This window comes from Propithecus coquereli, unplaced genomic scaffold (genome assembly GCF_000956105.1).
Source record: "Propithecus coquereli isolate 6110/MARCELLA unplaced genomic scaffold, Pcoq_1.0 Scaffold534, whole genome shotgun sequence".
In the NCBI taxonomy this organism is placed as follows: Eukaryota; Metazoa; Chordata; class Mammalia; order Primates; family Indriidae; genus Propithecus; species Propithecus coquereli.
Window position 1 is genome coordinate 282822 of NW_012151219.1, and position 23629 is coordinate 306450.

At 38.7% G+C, this 23629-nt stretch overlaps 1 protein-coding gene across 1 annotated transcript in view; it reads right to left on the reverse strand.

Moving 5' to 3' along the window:
- Positions 1-6747: 6747 nt before the first annotated feature.
- The window catches only part of CCDC67 (coiled-coil domain containing 67), an 81338-nt gene continuing 64456 nt past the window's right edge, over positions 6748-23629 (reverse strand). The window contains exons 11-13 of the mRNA XM_012657233.1: positions 22600-22796; positions 16820-16931; positions 6748-7650 (exon numbers count right to left, since the gene is read on the reverse strand). Coding sequence (XP_012512687.1) covers positions 7474-7650; positions 16820-16931; positions 22600-22796 — 486 coding nt within the window. The 3' untranslated portion in view covers positions 6748-7473. The remainder of the gene's footprint in view (positions 7651-16819; positions 16932-22599; positions 22797-23629) is intronic.

Consider the following 23629-nt stretch of genomic DNA (forward strand, 5'->3'; position numbering starts at 1 on the left):
TCAGGGCTTATTAGGCACTCTTGTGGAGGAATTCCTAATGAGTATGCCAGTTGGTGCAATTGCTGAGGACTCTGGTCGAGATTTTCCTTTCCAGACCACTAGCCCCTAAGATGACTACAGCCTGGGCACCAAATGCAAGCTTTTGTGTTATGTTCTTGTCAGGTATTGAAAATCAATCAGCTGTATCGGGCCAACACACTGTCCCCTTTTGCTTAGATCCAATGTCATACAGATTCAGGCTAGTCCTATGGGGAAAGTATTTTTTCTCCTTTCTCCCTACCTTCAGGGGCAGGCTCTGTCCTGGAGGGCTGTGGGAGGGGTGTTGGCTGAGACTGTCACAAGGCCCAGCCTGAAAAACATCTTCTCTCATTTCTTTCCTCCTCCAAGGGCGGGTTTTCACTTGCCAGAGGGGCATATAACCCCCCAGACTGAGGGAAGGGCGCTTCCTGGGGCTACCTGGCATCTCAGCTCAGGAAGTGGTGACCCTTATTATTCCACCTCTTCAAGGGCAGGGTTGACTAGCTGGAAAGAAGTACACACTTCAGGGATGCTAGAGAAGCCCGGCCTAAGACCCCTGAGGGACCCAGACCCAAAAGCAGCCTGTCCTGCTATTCCACCCCAGCGGATGTGGGGTCAGTCCCTTTAGTACGCAATATCGGTGGTCAGATCGTAGTCAAGGGTATCCACCTCCCCCACAGGGTCACAGTCCAGAGAACAGCTTCCCTTGTTCCTCCACACTGCCAAGGGTGGGAACTAATTCCTTGGGAGGAGGCGCTGATCGCCAAGTCACCGCGAAAATGAGGCTACAGGACCCCGCTGGGAAAACAGCCTCCTTCAATCTCTACTCGGCCCTTCCCGCAGTGAAATCTGTCCATTCGGCCGGCAGCTCCGGCCACCAAGTCGCAGCAGAGAGGTGAGCACGTGTCTCAGCTTGAAGAGCGGCCTCCTTGGTCAATAGACACTCTCAAGGGTGCGCGCTGTCTCCTTGGTGCAAAACAGCCCCGCTGTGGAGATTCAACAATCGGGCTCCTGCAGTCGTGGGTTTCAGACACACACCCACACACATACACACTTGCAGAAAGAGAGCAAAGAGGAGGAAGAAGGGAAAGAGAAGGAAAGAAGAAAAAATGTATATATATATATACAAAAAACGATAAAGAGCAAGAATTAAGAGAAATATGTATATAGAGAAGGGAAAAGAAAAAAAAAAAAAAAAAGAAAAAAGGAAGAGGAAACGAAAAGAAAAAGAAAAAAAGAGAAAAAGAAAAGAAAAAGAAAACATAGAAGAAAAAGAAAAAGAAAAAAAGGAAGAGGAAATGAAAAGAAAAAGAAAAAAGAGAAAGAGAAAAAAGAAAAGAAAAAGAGAAGAAAAAGAAGAAAGAAGAAAAAGAAAAAGAAAAGAAAAAAAGGAAAAGAAGAGGAAAAGAAAAAAAACAAAAAACAAAAACCCACACAAAAAACAACCCCTTTACTCCCCCTTGAGGTAGAGGCAGGTCCTTTGGCACCATGTGTGGGTAGGGGTCGAGTCTCCTGGCGGAGGGGCTAGTTATGTCATATCAGATCACTACTATACAAAAAAATTTAAAAGATAAAAAAAAAAATGGCCCCTTTACTCCGCCTAGTGGCGGAGGCCGGCCCTTTAGCGCGGTGTGTTGGGGCGGAGGTCGAGTTGCCTGGCAGAGGGGGACTTATGTGTCCCGGATCACAGTTCTATAAGCAGTCTCTCTCAGTCCACTCTCAGTTCCCCGTCACTTTGCGGACAGCGCCAGCGACTGAGTGGAACAGGGCCGCCGGAGACCGCCTGGAAACTCGGCAGCAATATCGCTCTTTCTCCCTTTTCCGCTCTTTCAGAGGCGGGGCTTGAATCTGCGGCTGCGACAGACTCCGCAGATTCGGGAGAAAAAGTGGCTGCGCGCGCCTCTCCTCGCAGAGCGCGACCAGCTGTGCCGCAGAGGCAGCGGCTATGACTCAGGTGGACGCCCGGGCAACAGGTCCCCGCAGTCGCAGGCTTTGGGGTCCCCGAATTGCAGCTGCCCACCCCCTGCTAGTCAGCGCTGGAGCCGACTGCCGTGGGAGGGCATCCGGAGCCGGGGGCCACCGTTGCCTATTCCCAGAGGCGCGTCCTAGGGCCGCCTGCCGGCCCGCCGCGAGCCCTACCCACGGCGACTCTGACCGATCTGCGGGAGAACTCTGTGCTGTGGCCCTCCCAGCACCAGCGGAACTTTTCAGGGATTTCCGCAGGTAGAGCCTCTTTTATGGAGTTCCCCTCCCCTGATCCAGTCCTGGCGGTCTCCTGTGGCAAGAAGCAGCCTCCAAACTTTCCCCTGTGGGCTCGGGCGGCGTCCGATCTGGGAAGCGCGCGCTCAGACCGGTCCCTCCTCTCCGATGCCGACCCAGCGCCGCGCTCCGCTGCGTTCGAAATGGACCCCGGTCCTGTCTTGGCTCCCCACCGCTTGTCAGTCTGTGCTACCACTTCCCACTGACCTCTGGCACTTCCCTGCCTGCGTGGGAGTGGGGTTTGGTGAAGGAAGAGTCGTCTTCCTGTGAGTCAAATCGCACTGCCCTGGCGAGCCCGCCGCGGGGCGCAGCCGGCCCGCGCTGCTCTTCCCCTTTGTCCCACACTCTCTGGTAATTTGCGAGTGTTTTTTGAGTTCACCTAATTTTATCCGCGGGACTGCTTGTCCCTTGCTGCCTCTCTGTAGATTCACGAAGCCAATCCTGCAGGGGAGCGCCTCACTCATGTGTGGGTGTCCGCGTTCTTCACCTCCCACTCTGGGAGCAGACAGCCAGGAGGTCACCCCTAATCTGCCATCTTCCCGACCCCCCCCAAGACTAAGATTTTAAGTGTTCTCACCACAAAAAAATGACAACTGTGTGAGGTAATGCATATGTTAATTAGCTCCATTTAGCCATTCCACAATGTATCTGTATTTCAAAACAACATTTACATGATAATTATATACAATTTTTATTTGTCAATTTAAAAAATCAAAAATAAAGGTAACTATTAGGAACAATTAAGACAAAGTAAAACTTTTAAAATGAGCAAAACATACACATGAGCAAAGGAAACACAAGCTATATATTGAAAGTTATTTTGAACCATTGGTGGAAATAGTATAATGTAGGATATGACAGAAACAAGACCAAACATAGCTGTCATATCTGTAAGTGTGAATGGCCTGGATATACTTATTTAAAGAAAAAGACTTAAATTGGATTATAAAGGATAATCCAATATACATCTTATTTAAAAAAATACGGGCCAGGCATGGTGGCTCATGCCTGTAATCCTAGTGCTTTGGAAGGCTGAGGCGGGAGGATTACTTGAGGCCAGGAGTTCGAGACCAGCCTGAGCAACATAGCTAGACCCTGTCTCTACAAAAAGTAGAAAAATTATCCAGGCTTGGTGGCATGACAACAGTCTCACCAATTTGGGAGACTAAGGTGGGAGGATTGCTTGAGGCCAGGAATTTGAGGTTGCAGTGAGCTAAGATGATGCCACTGTATTCTAGTGGGGGGGGGGGCAGAGTGAGCCCTTATCTCTTAAAAAAAATACACCATACAGTGACTCAAAACAATTGAAAATAAAAGGACAGGCAAAAGTATATTAGTGATGCGTCTAGAAAAAATACCATTAAGGGAGCACTCAGAGGAAAATTCATATTTAAATATTTATATCTATAAACATAAAAATGAAATTGTCAAGCAAACAGGAGGCAGTGGTCACAACCTTAACTATTAAAGTTAAATGGAAGTAAAAAGCAAAAAAAGAGATAAAGGGCACCTTATGATGATAGAGTATATAATTCATAATGGTCTAAAAATTATGAATATGTAGAAGATCAAATTTTTCTTAACAGAAATTATAGGAAATACAAGGAGTGATAGGCAGAAATGTATTAGTAAATGAAGACTTTAGTTTTCAGCATGTGACAGAGAAAGTAAATAAAAGATAAGGGTTTAGAAGACTCAGTAAAATACATCTGACTTATACATAACTCTGTTCCTAAAAACAGAGGCTATGTATCTCTTCAAGTTTCAAAGACATTTACAAAAATTATTTACTTATTTAATGTTTGTTTACTTCCTCTAAATCATGAGCTCATGAGATGGGAAAGGAACTTGTCTGTCTTGTTAACTCTGTTTCCCCAGGAACTAAAAGCAGTGACCAATAAATATTTTTGAAGAAGTGAAAGAACAGATAATTCAGAAAAGGAAAATACAAATGACCAGTAAGCTCATCAAAAAAAAGCACAACTCTATAAACAAAGGTATTTCTGTTCAAATAACAGTAGAATATACCATCCTACCTACCACACTGGCAAAGCTTTTAAAAAATAACAGACTCTGAATCCTTTGCTTTATATGTAAATGCATACCTAGGTAATTTGTCAACTTTGCAAAATGTCAAGCAGAATAGATCATACAAAGATTTCCCAATTCCCATTCCCCTCCTGCAAACAGCCGAAAAACACAGTGGCCTGTGAGGAAAGGCACTGCTTTGTGCTGTCACATCCCAACTTCCCTTCATGTCTGGAAGTGGCATGTCCCTAGGCAGGCTGTCCTGTCCTGATAGACCCAGCACACAGGCCCGCCCAGTCCTAAACTGGTCCCCCAGGAGTCCTGCTTAGCTGCTCCTGCCCATCACCGTCCCTCTGCTCCACTGTGCTGCTGTCCCCCAGGGAATATCTCCCCGAGGCTGGCATTTAGTCTATTGCTGATATGTAGATTCCCTGCATGGAGCCCAGAGCTCATTTTCACATAGTAATAAAGGTCTAGATTTCATGGTTATATTTCCAGACCATCCCCAAAAAACCTATCTGAATTTTAGAACCTTAGAATTGAAAAAGTCCAAGGTGACTCGGTTCAACCCCTAACTCTTCCTGTAGCACCCAGATAGATCCTGATTAAGTATCTAGCATAAGAGAGCCTACAACTGGAGAAGGTGGGCCCCAAATGCTAGTATTGAAAAAGTAAAACAAAACAACAGGAGAAAATGGATTTTGAAGAAAGTTCCTTATCCAAATAAGGATATCTTACTCACTGTACTTCCTCCTTCAAGTTAGGCTTGGGATATGCCCCCGCCTATCATTACCTGTGGTAGTGGTAAGAACTAATCTCAGCTACAATCAGAATGATACTCTGAGTCCATGTGCATGAAGTAACCATGGGGGAAGAGCCCACATCCCACCTTTTAGCTGGATAAGAATGATGACAAAGACAGATGTCATGTTAAACCCTTGGAACCACGTTAATTTCTGATGTGTTGGCTCAGACTATGATTCTTTGAGATAAAGGCTAAATGTTGTTTATGTAATGCTCTTTTCCTAAACATAATTTTTATGCCCATCTTCTAAAGATCACTGAAAAATATTTTCTTTTCTTTGTGTCTAGGCTAAAAATTACTAGACAATGTAAAAATAGCATAACTTTTATTATTGTCCCCACATGGCGCTTTGTGGGTACACTAAAGGCTTTATGCCCCTCTGATGTTTTGTCATCAAAGATGGCTTCTGTGGAGATAGCTCTGTTCACCATCTGCTTGCTCACAAGAAGCAATACTGGGAAGTATTAAGAGCTGGAGTCAGAAATCAGAAGGCCAGGATTTTTTACAGCTCTGCTTCCCAGGGACAAGGGTATTAGCCTAGCTGACTTCACAAGCTTGTTGTGAATTTAAAATAATGCTATGTGAAGATGTTATGGACTGAATGTTTGTGTCCCCCAAATTCACATACAGTCATGTGCCACAAAACAATGTTTCAGTCAATGATGGACTGAATATACGGTGGTGGTCCCGTAAGATTACAATACTGTATTTTTACTATACCTTTTCTATGTTTAGATACACATATTCTTATTATTGTGTTACAACTGCCTGCAGTTTTCAGTATAGTAACATGCTGTACAGGTCTGTAGCCCAGCAGCAATAGGCTACACCATATAGCCTAGGTGTGTAGTAGGCCATACCATCTAGGTGTGTAAGTACACTCTATGATGTTCACACAACAAAATCGCCTACGGATGCATTTCTTAGAATGTATCCCTATCGTTAAGCAATGCATGACTGTGTTGAAATCCTAACCCTCAATGTGATGGTATTAGGAGGTGGAGCCTTTAGGAGGCAATTAGTTCTTGAAGGTAGAACCCTCTTTAATGGGATTAGTGCCCTTAGAAGAAGACAAACGATAGAGAAGACTTTCCGCCACGTTAGCATACAGTGGGAAAGTGGCTGTCAACAAGCCAGGAAGCGAGCCATCACTAGACACCAGATGAGCTGGCACCTTGTGGACTTCCCAGCCTCCAGAACTGTGAGAAATAAATGTTTGTTGGTTAAGTCACCCAGTCTAAGATATTTTTCACAGCAGCCTGAACTAAGAATCCTTTTTCGCAAACATCGAGAGCTACACAAATACATGTGGTCATGTCACCTAAAATGAACAATGCTCTACATTTTTCACATGAAAATGACACTTGTTATCTAGAGACATTTTGAATTATCTTTCAGTATGTTGAGATTGTTTTTTCAAAGAGAAATAAAAAGCTACAAAAGCTGTAGGACTTACCTTGAGTTTTTCACATCCTCTCTCTCTTGTGCTATTTGTATATATCAATTTTTAAAGAAAGAATAGAACATTACATTATCATTGTATATTTGTAACTTCAATTTTATTGTTCACTACCATGCTATTACTGCAGATACAGATACAAATCTATTACAGATTTGGCATTTATGTTTGAAGTCCATTGAATTTTGCATTCCTTTATTGTGTTAAAAACAGAGGTGATTACAAAGGAGAGTATAGCAACAGTAACATATTATATTTTCTTTATCTTGTTCATATCCATGAAAAAAATTTGTATTAACAGGAAAGCATTAATCTTTGGCACATATATTTTAAATATGTAAATTGTACATTCCATATACCTTCATTGTGTTAAAACAGACAGACATTACGAAGGTGAATGTAAAAACAGTAAAGCTGTATCTTTTTTTTCTAAAAGAATTTTCAGGATATTTACATAGCTCAAAATATTTAAACATTTTTCCATTTAAAACCTTGAGTTTTCAAACCTAGTATAACTGAGCTGCATTGATTCCTCTGGATCTGGAATATAGCGCTTCCCTTTCCCTTATTTTGTATTGTTGTAGAAGAAACGGGTTTTTAGTATACATGATTAAGTGGGTAAAATTGCATATTTAATTCCAAAACATTCCTTAGACTGGAAAAAAAATCTCTTTTGGAATAGTCATGTTTATTTTATAGTGACTCTACAGCAGAACAATTTAGTATGTTAATGCAGAAATGCAAACACCTTTATCGAACAAAATACTATTTTCTGGCTGCCTTACAGAAATTATTTACTCAAGAAAACAGAACAGAAATTCTCAGTTTCATTAATCAGCTTTGTAAATATTTTGCCAGAGCTTTTTTTCTTGGGGTAGGGAAGCAAATAAAAAAGTTTAAAAGGTCATATGTGTCTGTTTTGTTTTATCTTGGTGTATTTATTAAGAGTAAATTCTGTATGTCTTTGCAGTTCATCAATATGTGTATTTAGGAGTTTTTCAAGTTCTTTTGCTCGCTTCTCTTCTTCCAGAAGGAAATGCTGTGCAGTCAAAGAAGCTGGGAAGGATATATCTGGGGGAGACTAAAGAGAGAAAGAAAAGTGAGATGAGGAATATAGAGCCTTTTAAAATCTTCCTATTTCCAGGCATGCTTCGTCTCTGACATATTGTCAAACACTGCAGCTCTTAACGAAAGAATACATCTTGAGCTGAATCCCTCTACTAGTGTAATGCAGTCAGCACTAATGAAATCCTCAAGGAACTAAGTAAGACATCACAGCACCATTACAGTAAAAAGTCCTAGAAGTGAATATTGTAGTGTCCAACTGCAAATGCAGGGACAATGTAATCACCACAGAACCTGCCTAAAACATGCTTCACTAATTTGCAAAGCCAATGATTCTCATTTGAAAATAGGCAACTCCAAACCTGTATACTATTTGCAAAACAGTTCCTGTCATGCTGTTGAGTCCTGGTTGAGACAGAGCATCTGGGAAGTGGACAGGACGACTTGATCCAGCCTCTGTCCTTGTCCGCCCCAGTGGAAATCATGCGTGGGCCCAACAGCATGGTCTCCTTTTTCACCAAAGATAATCTAGCTACCATTGCTGTTGAATGTCTGACCTGACTGCAAGAGAAACAAAAGCTAAGCTCCTGATACAGCAGCATCCCTCAAGGAGACCAAGCAGATGCTTGGTGGCAATTTGATTACATCAGGTCCCTTATACCTTGGAATAGGCAATGCTTTATCCTTTTCAGAATTGATAGGCATTCTGTGGGTCTGCCTTTCCTGCCTGCAGGGCCTTGGCTAGCATCACTACCTGAGGGCTCACAGAGTGACTAATCTGCTAACATGGGATCATGCTTAATAGTAAAGGAATCTACTTTACAATAGGAAAGTATGGCAGCAGGGGGATGACCGTGGTATGCATTGGTCCTAACCACATACAGCACTGCCCAGAGGATGTCAGCACGACAGAGCTTTGAGATGGCCTCTTGAAGGCACAGCTTGGAGATCATATCCTATGAGGATAGGGTGCCATTCTCCAGGATGTGGTATAGACTTTAAACCAATGGCTGTTATATGGTGCTGCATTTCCAACGGGTAGGATACATGGGTCTGGGAACAAAAGGGAGGAAGTAGGAATGGCTTCACTCACTTCTTTTGACCCATTTGGAGAATTTGTGCTTTCTTTCTCTCTACCTCTGTTGGTCTACAGGTCCTGGGTCTTAGAGGGGGAATGCTTCCACCAAGAGCACTTAGAGCTTTGGCTGCCACATGGTCCCTCTGGGCTCCTCATGCCGACAGATCAGATGCGCAGAATGGAGCTCCTCGACTGGCAGAGGTAACTGACCCTAATTATTGTGAAGAGGTAAGAATGCTGCTACATAATAGAGGCAGTGAGGAATATATTTGGTACTCAGATGATCCACTGAGGTATCATTTGGTGCTCTCATGCCCATTTTAATTATAAATGGCAAGTACAGAAACCACATCCTAATAAGGGCATGGCAATCATGGGCTCACCCCACAAGATGAGCCACCTGGACCAACAGAAGAGCTAGCTGAGGAGAGAGGAATCTAGAATGGGTGAGGAGATGGTAAGTATCAGGAAAGACCTTGGGACCAACCACAGAATCAGGAGCTGTAGTTTGTCCTGCTGATCTTCTTCCTATAAAATTTCCCAGAAATTGGCTGGGTGCGGTGGCTCACGCCTGTACTCCTAGCACTCTGGGAGGCCAAGGCGGGTGAATCGCTCAAGGTCAGGAATTTGAGACCAGCCTGAGCAAGAGCGAGACCCTGTCTCTACCAAAAAAATAGAAAGAAATGATCTGGACAACTAAAAACATATACATATAGAAAAAATTAGCCTGGCATGGTGGTGGATGCCTGTAGTCCCAGCTACTTGGGAGGCTGAGGCAGAAGGATTGCTTGAGCCCAGGAGTCTGAGGTTGCTGTGAGCTAGGCTGACGCCACGGCACTCACTCTAGCCCGGGCAACAAAGAGAGACTCTGTCTCAAAAAAAAAAAAAAAAAAAAAATTTCCCAGAAATTATGACCTGCCGAAATCTTGAAGAAGCTATGACTAAATGGAATGAACAATGGGGAAGGAGGTAGATTTGAGTGGTGCAAGAGGTGGGCTACAGTGGATGATGCTGGTGCCCTACCTGGACCTCTCCACCAGGCAGGCGCATCTCTTCTCCCGTGGCTATGGGTGTTGGCACTAACAGCTCACAGCCGACTCCTCCTCTAGAGAACCACCCTGGGCTGTACTGGGGCCTCCTGTCTCATCTGCGAGGCTGTAGTCATCCCTCTGCCCATTCCTTCCCCTCTCCAAGGCAATGACTAACTGACACAGGCACCCAAAACACCAGATTTCTTGCCTCCAGCGCGAACCAACGCTGTGGTGTAATTCATGCTCCATGCTCCCTGGGACACCAGGCTACACTAGTCTCTAGCTAAGACTGTGTCCTTGCTTAGCTTTACTTCTCTCTCCTCCCCTGCTTCCTTCACTCTCCTTCTCCTGAGAATACTCTCTCAATCAGTCACATTCATAAGAATCTCATCTTCTAGGAAACCTGACCTCGGAGAGATGGCTTCCTAGATCCTGGCCTCAGTGACTAGGGACACTGATGCCATTCACCGAGAAAGGAAAAAAGGTAAAAGAAGCCATTCAGGGTAAGGTCTTATTTATTTCTGATTCTCCAGGTTCTGGCAGATACTCTGGGCCAAAATGTGTTTTCAATAAAAATTTTGAGTTGGTACATGAATGAAGGAAGTGCATTCAGGTTTGAATAATGCTGAGTTTAAGGTGACTTGGGACTCAGACTGTCAAGTAGACAGACGGGATATATCAGTCCAGGTCTCAGAAGATAGATCTGGATCAGAGATACAGATTTGGAAGTTATAGATGACAATTAAAGCCATGAGATTGAAATTACCAAAGATATATAAATAAAACAAGAAGAAAAGGAAGTTAAAAAATGGGGCCCTGGGAAATACTGCATTTCGGGCACCTTCTCCCATGGCCATGTCCTAGACCCTGTCAGGAATGATCACTGCATTATTCACTCATTGAGATTGAAAGCAACCTACCCATTCTCCTTCCAGCCTATTTAGCCTTGTACTCCTATTCCAGCATTTCTTTGACTCATTTAGACTCCCTCCTTTCCACTATCCATCTTCTTCCTCATTTCCTCCTTTCCCTTCTAATTGCTTATATTCCACATCCATCATTATAACCATTCAGCGGCTCATCCCTCCCTGTATCCTGTCTCTATCCTACTTTCCAGGGAAAATCCATGCCTAACTAAACTGACCCATATGCCTGGGTCATGCCTGCACCTGAACAGCTGAATGCTGGGGCAGACAGGTTGGCGGGCGGGGGCGGGGAACTAAATGACCACATGAACTAGTTTCACTTTACATTCATGACCCAGATGTCAAATGGTCAGTCAGCACTGCCAGGTGACTCTACCACACTGCCCTAGTATGTTTACTGCCCTACTCATTACCTTGTGACCTGATCTCCTCCTTCATCATTCCACATCCGTATGCATCTGTAGTCATATTTCAGGCCACCCTTCTGTTTCAGACACTCATCCTTCCACCTATACTGTGGCTCCTATCTCTTCTTACCTTCTCGATGACTTTGTTTCTGCAAATGAACCTCGGTCCCTCCTTGAGCCCCACCCAGGGGTGGGGAACCTGCGGCCTCAAGGCCACATGTGGCCCTCCAGATCCCTAAGTGTGGCCCCTCGACCGAATCCAAATTTCACAGAACAAATCCCTTTATTACAAGGATTTGTTCTGTAAAATTTGGATTCAGTCAAAAGGCCACATTCAAGGATCCAGAATGCCACATGTGGCCCCTGGGCCACAGGTTCCCAAACTCTCCTCTCCTTGAAGATTCCCATTGGACAACTAAACGTTATGACTTAAGGCTTTGTCTTGGGATGATTTCTCCTTAATGCTCTTTGAGTATTCTCATCTAGTTCTATAGACTTAAATACCAGCCATATGCTGATTCTTCCTATATTTATATTTCCACCTCTGATCTCTTCCTCAAATACTAGATTCACATATCCTATTGCCTATTTAATATCTACATTTGGATATCTAATAAACATTTTAAACTTAAATGTCCAGTCTAGAAATCATGATTTCTCCTCTAACCCTGACTCTACCCAATGCTCAGGCTGAAATCCAGAAGGCATCTTTGCTTCCTCTTTTCCACTCATGCCTCATATCTGATTCATTGTCAAGTTCGCTGTACTCTGCAGAATATTTCCTGGATCCAGCGTGTCAGGCTGCCTCCACTGCGGCATCAGCAGCTCTCGCCTGGACCGCTGAAATAGCCTTATGTGGTTCTCCCTGCTTCCACCCTTGCCCCTGTATAACTTATTCTTTATTTAGCAGTTAAAAGGATCTTTTTAAAAATTTTAGACAGATCTGTTTATTACTAAACAGAATAAAATAATTTTAAACAGAATAAAGAGATCAGTACTCCCCTACTTGAAACTTTACAATGGCTTCTCATTGCTTTAAAATAAAATCTGAACTCCTTCCCGTGGTCTCAGGTCCCTAGGTATCTGGACTCCCCCTGCCTGCTTCTATGTTCCTTTTCAGTTTTCATTCCATTTTCTCTCTTCCATGCTAAGCTCCAGGATGTCCCCCAACCACCACTTTTTCTGGTTCTCAAACCTGCCACACTTGTCCCCATCTTAACATTCACTCACCTGAAACTCTCAGATCTTTGCAAGTCTGGATCTTCTTCATTGTTTAGGCCTCATCTCAAATGTCCCCCCATGATAATTTTCCTGGCTACTCAACCTATAATCCCTCACTCCCACCAGTCCTTATCACATTACCTGTTTTTCTTTTTATCACAGCATTTATCACTATTTGATATTTTCTTATTTGTTCATTTATTTCTAGTCACTAATTGTTTTCCTCTTTTTTGTTTTTTAAGGTAAAATTCACATAAAATAAAATTAACCATTTTAAATTTAACAGTTCAGTGGCATTTAGTACATTCACAGTGTTGCACAACCACCACCTCTATCTAGTTCCAAAATATTTTCATCATCCCCAAAGAAAACTCTATATCCAATAAGCCATTGCTCTCCATTTGCCCTTCCCTGCTGCCCCTGGTAACCACCAATGTACACTGTTTCCATGGATTTACCTATTCTGGCTATTTTGTATAAATGGAATCATACAATATATGACCTTTTGTGTCTGGCTTCTTTTTACTCTGCATGTTTTTGAGGTTCATCCACATTGTAGCATTTTTGGGCAGCTCCTTTTTTATGGCTGAATAACACTCCATTATATGTATATATCACAATTTGTTTATCCATTCATTCTTTGATGAAGTTCCCTCTTCTTTTTCATCATACCGTAGACCTCCCTATATCATCCAAAAATGTGTTTAGAACAGGGACTGACATATAGTGGATACTTAATACATGTTTATTTTATGAATGAATAAATGAATGAATAACACTAATATTTAAGGGACAGATATAGGAGGGAGAATCCTGGAAGCAGACTAAGAAAGCATAACCAGAGGGGTAGCAAGAGAATAAGTGGAATATAGTATCGTAGAAGCCAGAGAACATAAAAGTTTCAAGAAAAAAAGAATTAAGGAAGATGAATACTTAAAAGTGTGCATTTAATTAGCAACTATAAGGTTAGTAGTGGTCTTGGTAGGAATGGTATTGATGTGGAAGTCAAAATGTAGCAGTGGATGGAAACCACTGGACCCAGAACAGTGGGTTGGGCCATGTCTCCCAGAGAACTTTTAAGTCCTCCATCACAGATTAAGTTCCCCATGCTCAGTCTTACAACAGTCAAGAATTTTCTTTCCTGGTTACTCTGGAGTTTAGGAATTCCTAAAAGGAGTTTGTTTGCCTCCGAGAGGAGGGAGGCAAACAAACAAGCAAACAAATGAAACGTCTCATAGTGAAAGAAAAGGCAGGACAAGGGGACAGGGACTAAAGAGGGAGGTGCTATTGTAGGCTGGCTGCTTAGGTATCGCTGATGAGGCGATACATGAACAGAGACAAACTAATGATCCTAAAATCCTAAAATCATTTGATATTAGAACCATGGAGTATTTAGCAGCTCATCATTTTTTTTTCTATTGCTTGACTGGAATATGCGCTTACTTTGAGTCCTTAAAGATCAAAGTTTTGTTGGTGAAGAATTTGCTAAGTCCCCTCGGAGATTCTCATAACTTAAATGAGGAAGTTTATTTTGTTTATTGGTATGAAGTTTTTTAAAAAATCTTTTTCCCCTTAAAAACAAAACAACTACCAAACCCAGATCTAAACTTAAATCGTTCTACACCCATTCAGCAAACCCTAGGAATATGAAAGTAATGCTTGAGTGAAATTTCCTTGTCTTTTTTCCTTAAATGATAAAAGTAGTAACATGCCTTACTGAGGAAAGCGATGGATACAAATGCCAGTAAAATATGCTGCTGTAACCTTGTATGAAGTTTTATTCTGTTCAAATAATGTTAGCATTTTATGTTGACATGAACACAAAAGAGCATTTCAGGGCTTTAGAGAGCTCTACGACTTCAAAAGTTAATAGTTTAAGCCTTCGCCTTCTACCACAATAGTTTAAATCTTACTTTCATTCTCTACCAATACAAGGTGATAGGTTTCGGAAAAGCAGAAGAGTATTCATGGGATAACCCATCCAGTTTAAATATTTTCTGTCGTGCGTTTGTTATTTGTATCCAATATTAGTATATCATGAAGAGCCACTGAAGAATTACATAGTATACTTTGAATACAAGTGAAGGTGATTGCTAGGAGTACCACTATCTACTTTCTGAGGTGAAAAATCTACATATCTTTTAAGAAAAACTCATTATTATGCTTAATAGATCACAAAGCAGAAAATTTCAGCAGAGAACTGGAAACTATAAAAAAGAACCCAGTGAAAATTCAAGAACCGAAAACTAAAACTGAAATTACAAACCCTTCCCACATGCTTTATGAGATTAGCATAATCTGATACTCAAACCTGACAAAGACAGAAAAAGAAAATTACAGGCTAATTTGTCTCGTGAACAGAAAGAAAAAATTCTAGACCAAATGTTAACAGACCAAATCCAGCAATTGAGTGAGGTTTATTCCTAGAATGCAAAGTTAGTTTGTCAATCTAAAATCAAGATAAAACATCACCATTAACAAGGCAAAGGAGAAAAACTGTATGGTCATTTTAATAAAGGCAGAAAAAGCATTTGATAAAACCCACTATCTCTTCATGAAAAAATTTCTAGCAATCTAGAATAAAAGAGAATTTCCTTAATAATTTAAAAGAAATCTATAAAATATCTACAGGAAATATCATATACAATGGTGAAATATTGAAAGCTTTCTTTTTGTAGTTAAGAATGGGAAAAGGAAGTTTATGACTTCTACTCAACATTTTCTGTAGGTCACAGTCAGTACAATAAGCAAGGAAAAGAAAAAAGGTATAGGTACAAAGATTTGAAAGTAGGAAATCAAACTGTCATTATGATTGTGAATACAGCACCTGTGAATTCAGTACCATGTATTCCAGTACTACTGGGTTAATTGAACATTTCCATAGGAAAAGGGGATCGAGAATCTTACCTTACATTGTGAGCAAATATTAATTCCAGTTGGATTATAGATCTAAATATGAAAAGTAAAGAACCAAAGCTTCTAGACTATAACACAGGATAATATTTTCATAACCCTGGAAGAGGTAAAAGTTTTAGATAGGACAGCAAAAATACTAAGCATAAAAGAAAAGATTAATAAATTTTTAAATCTATTAAATTAGGAACTTTTGTTCATCAAAAACCATTAAGTGAAGAGGCAAGTAAGAGTGGGAGAAAATATTTGAGTCATTTCCAGTCTGGGGCTATTACAAAGAATGCTGCTAAAAACATTCTTGTATGTGTCTTTTGGTGCACATGTATACACATTTCCGCTGGCTGTATACCTAACGCGGAATACCTGGGTCATAGGATGTGGATATGGTTAGCTTTAGGAGGCACTGCCAAACTGTTTTCCTAACTGTTTGAGCCAATAAATACCCCAAGAAGTAATGTATAAGAAGTCTCCTTGCTCTATATTCTTTTTAACACTTGGTATTATAGGTCTTTTCAATTTTAGGCATTATGGCCAATTGTGGAATAATATCCTATTGTGGCTTTAATTCATGTTTCTCTGGTCACTAATGCAGTTGAGTGCCTTTTTGTATGTTTACTGGCAATTTTGATATCCTCCTTTGTAAAGTGCCTAATTTTCTATTGGATTGTCTTTATTATTATGGATTTACAGGAATTCTTTATATTCTGGATATAAGTCCTTTGTTGAGTATATGTTGGTCTCACCTTGTATTAATAGAGACTGGAAGTAAGATTTAAGCTATTGTGGTAGAAGGAGAAAGCTTAAAACCATGAATGAATGAATTTTAGTATCATTGTGTGTGGTATTTATATATAATACAATAGATTACTGAAGAGAAACAAAAATCAATAAACTACTGCTGTATAAAACACTATGGATGGTAAAGAGTCTCAGAAACAATGTTGAACAAAAGAGGCCAGACACAAAAGAACACATATAGTATTATACCATGTATATAAACTTTACACATGGGTAAAACTAACTGATAATGCTAAAAGTCAAGACAGTGGTTACTTTGGGAGGAAGCAGAAGTAGGGACTGGAAGGGGAGATGAATGGTGTCTGGAGTGTTGGTAATGTCCTGTTTATTACCTGGGTGGTAGTTACACTGATGTCTTCCCTTTGTGGTAATTCACCAAGCTGTTCATATCTGATTTGTACATGTGTCTGTATGTATGTCAGAGTTAATAAAAAGATGTTTTTAGACAGGTACAAAAGTTCACTTGCAGCTCTTTAAAATGTACAGATCCTTGAGAGAGCTCATGGAATATCCAGGGGTGAGGTCCAAGCACTTGCATTTTTAAAGAAAGCATCACCAAGAATTCTCTCCCACACTAGAGGTTAATAACCATTGACAGGAACACTTCATGAAACATTATGGATGTCTTCTCCTTCTCTAGATAGGTATGGCTAGATGACTCACAGACCCATCTTGGAGTCCTACTCAAAGAGCCACATTTTAAAAAAACAAAAACAAAAAACACCACTACGTACATCAGTATATTGCATCAATGTAAGAGTCAAGTAATCGCTCCTTAAAGGAAAAAATAATCTAACAACCAGCAACTCACCAGTGGGAATAGTTCATCATCACTAACCAAAGGACTTATTTCTTTGGTTTGAAATGTCAGAGATGGCAGTGAAGGCGTTGCGCTTCTATTTGGCTCACAATCTTGGCTAAGTCTAAAAGAGAAGAACTGGTTGTTATTGTTGCTACGAAGGACACACGTTGCATAGCTAAGGATTTTAATTTCTCAGATGTCTAAATAGCGGGAAAACACAACAATATGTTTGGGCTTGTTATCTGGGTATTTCTTTGAAAATGACTTTCCTGATGAATAATTTCTACTTAAAAGACAGAATGATTAAAAATGAAGCAGAAAACTTATTAGTTGTTAAAAATATTTTGCTATCCTTATTGCCTATATTGCTTTCTTTTCTGTGTTTGACTTTTATATCTCTTTGCCATTTAATTAAATAACATGGAGCCAGTTTGAGCAAAATCTCAAAACAGTAACACAGCTGCCCTTGACAGTTCTAAATAGATCCTCTTTTTCTATTCTCCATTACACTCAACCTTACTGGCTTTCTTAACAGAATTATACTCTTTTTTTAATGCTAAAATAAGTCTTTGTAAAACGGTAACTTTAGTTTCTATAGGGAATAATAATTTATAAGATATTTTCAATTTACATCATCGCCTAAGTTCCTCCACTTATCCATTGTGTACCTTGAGCAGATGACTTTATCTCTCTGGGACTCTAATTTTTTCACTTGTAAAAAAGAGTTGTTATGAGAGTTGAATGATTAATGCATGTAAAACTCTTAGAATGCAATGCCTGGCACATAGTAAACACTTAGTAAATAATACATATTATTATTTTTGAATTAATTTGATCTTCAAAATAACCCTAATGAGGTGAAAACTATCCACAGATGAGGAAACTAAGACTTAAAAGTTAAATTATTTATCTAATCATTTACTTTTTGAATCAGAATAAATTACAAAAAAGTGATAATTTTGGATTTTGGACTCCAAAATAGGTTTTCTTGACTTTAAACCCTACAATTTGGATAAAAGTCATAGTATGGAATTTGTTTTTGCTATAATACAGGGGAGAAGATGAGACTGAACAAAGTAACGGTGAGATTTTAAATTTTGGACTGCTGACTAAACAAATGAATAATAAAGAAACAAACCAATTTACCCTAAAATTTTATAAAAAAGGTCCTAACACTACAGATAGTTTGGGATTAAATAAATACCTTTCATGAAAATGGGGTTTAGATGTAATCAAATCATCAAAGACCATCAAAACAAAAATCTTTTCAATTTAAAATTATTTATTTTTACCAATAACTCAAATTCCCTATGGTATTGATTAACCTTTTTCAATGCCTTCATATTTTGACACTTAAAAGAAATCCACATTATTTTTCTCTGTTCTTATCCAAAGACTAATCTCTATAGACTTGTTTCTTATTACACAAACATTTTCAAACTATGCATACAAATAGCAATAAAAGTTAAGTGAGGCATCTGTAAATTAGTACATAAAACAAACACAACATGTTTTCCATTTTTACTTATCTTGAAATATATCCTTTTTTTTTTACCCATTCTCCCAAACCGTAATTACCATGGAAACGGAATAGCAAATTAAATTGAAATAACATGGTTTATGATGTGCACAATAAGATGAAACATCTTGCAATTCAAATAGAATTATAACAATTGCATAGTACATCTGCATATAATCTTTAGCTGAACCTTTTAATTTGAGTGAGGCTACTCTCTATACTTCAAAGCACACTGGAAAAAATTAAGATAATTATAGAAGTGATTCAAGAAATATATGCCTCTCAGTTATACAGAAATTTCTAGGTAAAGTCTTATCTGTCCTAAATTAGCTAAATAATTATCTTAATTATCCATTTTGCTTTGGATGTACAGTTATAGTTTTATGATATTAATTACTAAAATTTATATAGGAACATTCTTTTTATTGTAAGATCAATAAAATGTAGAGATTGAAAGGAAAGACTACGAAGTAAAGTACTTTTGTTTTAAATTATCTTTATATTTGACAAGTTCTTCTTCCAGAATATAGCTATTCAAATACTTCATAAAACCACCTTGCATAAAACGCTATGTATATCAATTTAAAAGCTGTCTTAAAAATTATTTCAGAAAGCTTTTAATATCCTCTCACAAGCCGATCTGTTCAATTGGCTTTTCCACATGCCCTTCTCCAAGGCCGCTGCCTAATTTTGCAGAGCAGGACCTGGTTGCTTTGTTGGGGAGCAGAACTCTATCCACTTGAGACTTGTGTCAATTTCCCACAGTTTTCAGCATTGTCTGACATGTGCATCCAATCCTGTCCCTCCATTAAATTTCCCCTGGGCCATAGGATGACGTCCTAGCGTGGAACAAGATCCCTTCGCAAACTATGCTAATTTACCTTCTCCTAGCCTCCCCTTCCAGCACTCCTGGCAAACTCCCTGTTCTGTGAACTGCTCATTGTTTCTTGGCCGAGAAGTGATCAACCTGCTAGGTTTTGCTCCTTCTTGAGCAATACCATGGGAGAAATATTCTCAACTCACTTTTGACTTCTAGATGACTATTGGTTCCTTGACAAGGGATCATGTGAGTGGTGATGACAAACCTGATGACTTTGTGGTTTTTTAGTATTAGAAACTTTTAATTTATCAGCTAGGCTTGAAACCATTTTAATGATTAATGTTTGTGATTGCTAAAATCTTTCTAGCACATGATACAAATTTTAAAACCATAAATTGACTTTTAAGTATGTATCTTATATAGAGATAAAACTCCATTTATTACAAAATTGAGTTGTCATTAAAATCAGTTACATATTAATAGCTCTAGATACCACTATTCCAAATTAGCTTGTAAATTATCCTGAAACTTCAAAACTCTAATTTTTAAAAATGATATTCAAAACATCCTCACCAAATTCAATTACATCGCACTCATAATTTTTTTAAAGTGCTGGGTAACTATCTTATTGGAAAGCAAATGCTTTGGAATATGCTAAAATGCTTCACATTTTAAGTGAGTAGTAAGCATTAAAAACTTACCACTTTGAACAGGAGTGAAAAACAACAAAATTGAGTTGCTTCAGAGTGAATAAAAGATTATGTCAATAATGTATTACACAAATCTTCCTCAGTTAAAAGCAAGAATTGTCTTAAAATTAGACTATGGACTTCCAAATTTTGTGGCACATTATCTTCATATACCTTTACCTAAAAGCTTTTTTCTTCCTAAAACAGTTAAATAAGACCTTATTGTGTTAACCACTGATATGTAAAGGTGACTTGTATTTTTTAAATTAATTTATGCCTAATAAATATATACATAGATAGCTTTTACTATTTGACTTCACGGAGCTGTGCTATGAGGGAAAGAAAGAAGATTTCATTTTTCATGTGCTAAAATTAACAGAGAGATATCTGCTTTACAGTTCTCCAATGGCGAGTTCACAGTGTCCTTGCATCTCAACAACTCTTCCCATAGTGAGTTGTACATGGTAATAATTTATTCAGAACATTTGAAATGCTGTTTCTTTTAAAAACCAGGTCACTGGAGAACACTGAAATCAGACGAGGCATTAAAACAAATTTAATGAAACTTTCAACAAATGAAACTAGCAGGACACGGGCTTTGTGGCAGGAATAGCAGTCTAAACTGCTTATTAAGATAATCTCCTGCTGAGCATTTTACCTCTTATGCTGCTTTCTGTGTCCCCTACTGTCTTGTTTTTGTTGGACACTTTTAACACATTCTGCAATGCCTAACAAAGAGAAAAAAGGGGGCAATCCAAACAATAAAAATACTTTTTAAAAATAATAAAAGGCAAGGTAACTGTCTTTTTGTCTAAATAACAACACCTGGTATTTTCATCTAAGGCTTTAAAAGTTATTCCCAACTAGCAAGAATAGGACACAGCGTTCTGTACTCAATGGGTGCTCAGCATAGATCAGTGACTAACATAAGCAGGAAGACCCTTTGTAGCATCCTTAGGGGCCTGCTTTTCTTTTACAGTGAGGAAACTATGTACAGTATATGGGAGTCACGATTTGACCTATGGAGAACTGAATCCATATAGTAGCTAAGCACTGTGTAAAGTGTTTACTTATTCTATGTTAGAAAATGTATTCTTATACCCAAATCAAGATTAGACCCCGCTGGACAGATTTTCTCATGGGCACATTCACCAGAGAACTGGTCCATGGCTGTGGCCCAGTGACCTCTTTCATCCTCCCTATGCTGCTTTTATACTGCCACTGCTGCCACCACCACCCCACCTCAGCACCCCACCACCATTCTCTTTTGGGGTAGCAGCCAGTCCTTCATTACCTTACTTAGCCACCAGAAGAGGGATTATTAATTTAGTGCTCTTGAATGGTTGCTGTTTCTTGCATGGGATTAGAATACATCTTTCTAATATACACGGGGCTGAGGTGGTAAACAGGAGAGAGCTGTACTACACCCACAAGATGTTGAACAGACATATTTTTAAATACTTTCCATGGACTTATGGATTTATCTACCTGTAGAACTGGGCATGCTTAGTTACAACAATGAGCTGGCATCACCCCTCCCCACAGAACTATCTTTGAGAAAATGTCAGATTCAACCATTTGTCTGTCTATTCACCAAAATATGCTTTTTAGGCACTGTAAGTTCTTGAAAAAAATATTAGTATTATTATAAATACTAGTAATTTTGTTAGTAATAATGGCTAACATTTATGGAACTATATGTTTCACATGGATTTTCTCCTATAATTCTCAATAAAATCCTACAATTATTACCCCTGTTTGTCAGATGGGAAATTAAGGGTGACAAAGGTTAAGCAAATTTTCCAAGGTTGTAAATATTAATTCTTTCATATAAAAATAATATGTAAGGTTTTTCATTCTAAGTATTGTGAGCTTCTGAGCAAATGTAATGAAGTTGGGTTTGGACCTACTAAGTCACCATTTCTCAGTACTATGGAATGTTAATAAATGTGATGTCAGATAAGTTTGGGGAATGCTGCATATGATACCCCTTCTTGGAACCTCATGATGTAAATTAACATGTTAATGGCTCCGAGAAAGCCTGTAGAAAAGAAACTTGTTTATTTTGCTGAGCATTTTCCAAGTTTGGGAAAATGGTGAAAGACCTTCAGAGACAGTTTTGACTCCATAAATCTTTTTAAAAAATGAGTAAATTGGCCTATATTTATGGTTGACATATTAATATTTAAATTTTAAAGAGCATTGGAATAATGTGTATAGGAGATACTGATTTTCCACATACTTCTTTTTACCTGGACAAAATCTCTTATACTTCTATAGTTTCCTTCCCTATAAAATGACCAAGTTTGTTGTCACTGTTAGAATGCCAAGAGAATAGAAAGTGTATCTATTATTGAAGGTAAGTGAGAGGTGACATCTTCCTATATTTCTATTTTGTTTGAAAAATATACCTAATATATTAAAGGCTAGTTTTTTTCTGTTCCCATGACATCAAAAATAAGTTAAGATTACTTATTTGCACATTTTGAATACCATATCAGCTTGCAAGAATGGTCTGAAGTGACTAACAAACAAAAATCCACTATAGCAAACACTCTGCCCGTTTCACTATTACATTTGAAAGCCACTGACAACACAGAATTTCTTATAAAACAATGTATCTAGCCTACTGCATTATCATTATAAAGTAAATTTTAAACAACTGAAGAGAAAATGCATGAAGTTATAATTTGAATTCTTTAAAAATAAATTTCAATTAAATGTTTTTAAACTTACATCCTTACATAATGGAGCCACATACCTATCTTCATTTTTTTCCATTTTCATTTGGCTTTGGTAGGCGTAGCTTCCTGGTTCTTCATAGGTGTTTTGATTGGTCCATGCTGATTGGCCATTGACATGAAGTTTTGCAAGATCACTTCGGAGCCTTTCATTCTCATATTCCAGTTTGTTAATACATGTGTGCCTGGAATGTTCCCTGTTAGTGAAGTCCATACTCTAGAGAATAAAATAAACTATCATTGAATAAACCGTCCCTTGTAAGTAATGCATATTTTCTGTGTGTTTGGACACGTGTGTTGGAAAGGCCTTTTCCTTTGAGCCAAGCAATGTGGCTCTACTATTGCTCACCTCTTAAATGATCCTTCTAGCCCCCTCACCTCCTCACAGCAAGCAGATCCTCAAGGACAGCTGCCGCTGAACACATTTGCAATAAAAGCAATGCATAAATACTGCCCATGCTCCAGTACAGAAAAGATTTACTCTATGCATCATTGCTCTCTGTATCTAGAACAAATTAGCTAAACTTAAAGTTTTTTTGTGTGTATAGGATATACCTTCTAGTGTTGATTAATAATGTAACTAGAAATAACACACATTCCAATTTTAAAAGAATATTTTTTTCTGAATAAAATAATACATGGGCATGTAATAATATACAGACATGTAATAACATACGGACATGTAAAATACTATGTATGTCATTATAGAAAATAAGTTATTAAGAGCAAAATAAATACTCCAGACTACCAATATTCAGTGATAACTGCTTTTAACATTTATATTTATATCTTTCTAGTATTTTCTTCTATCAATAGAAAATACAATACAATCAACATAAAATATCAATATAATTATAATACACGGATACTTATAAAATTATAATCAATATACAGATATACAGTACATTACTGTATAAACATCAATAGGAAATATAATCAATATAAAATATAACATATACATACTTACAGAATTGTAACTATAATTACAAAATTGTAATGTATAAAATGAATAAAGTTTTGGGGACTGTTTTTTCCCTTTTTCATTATATA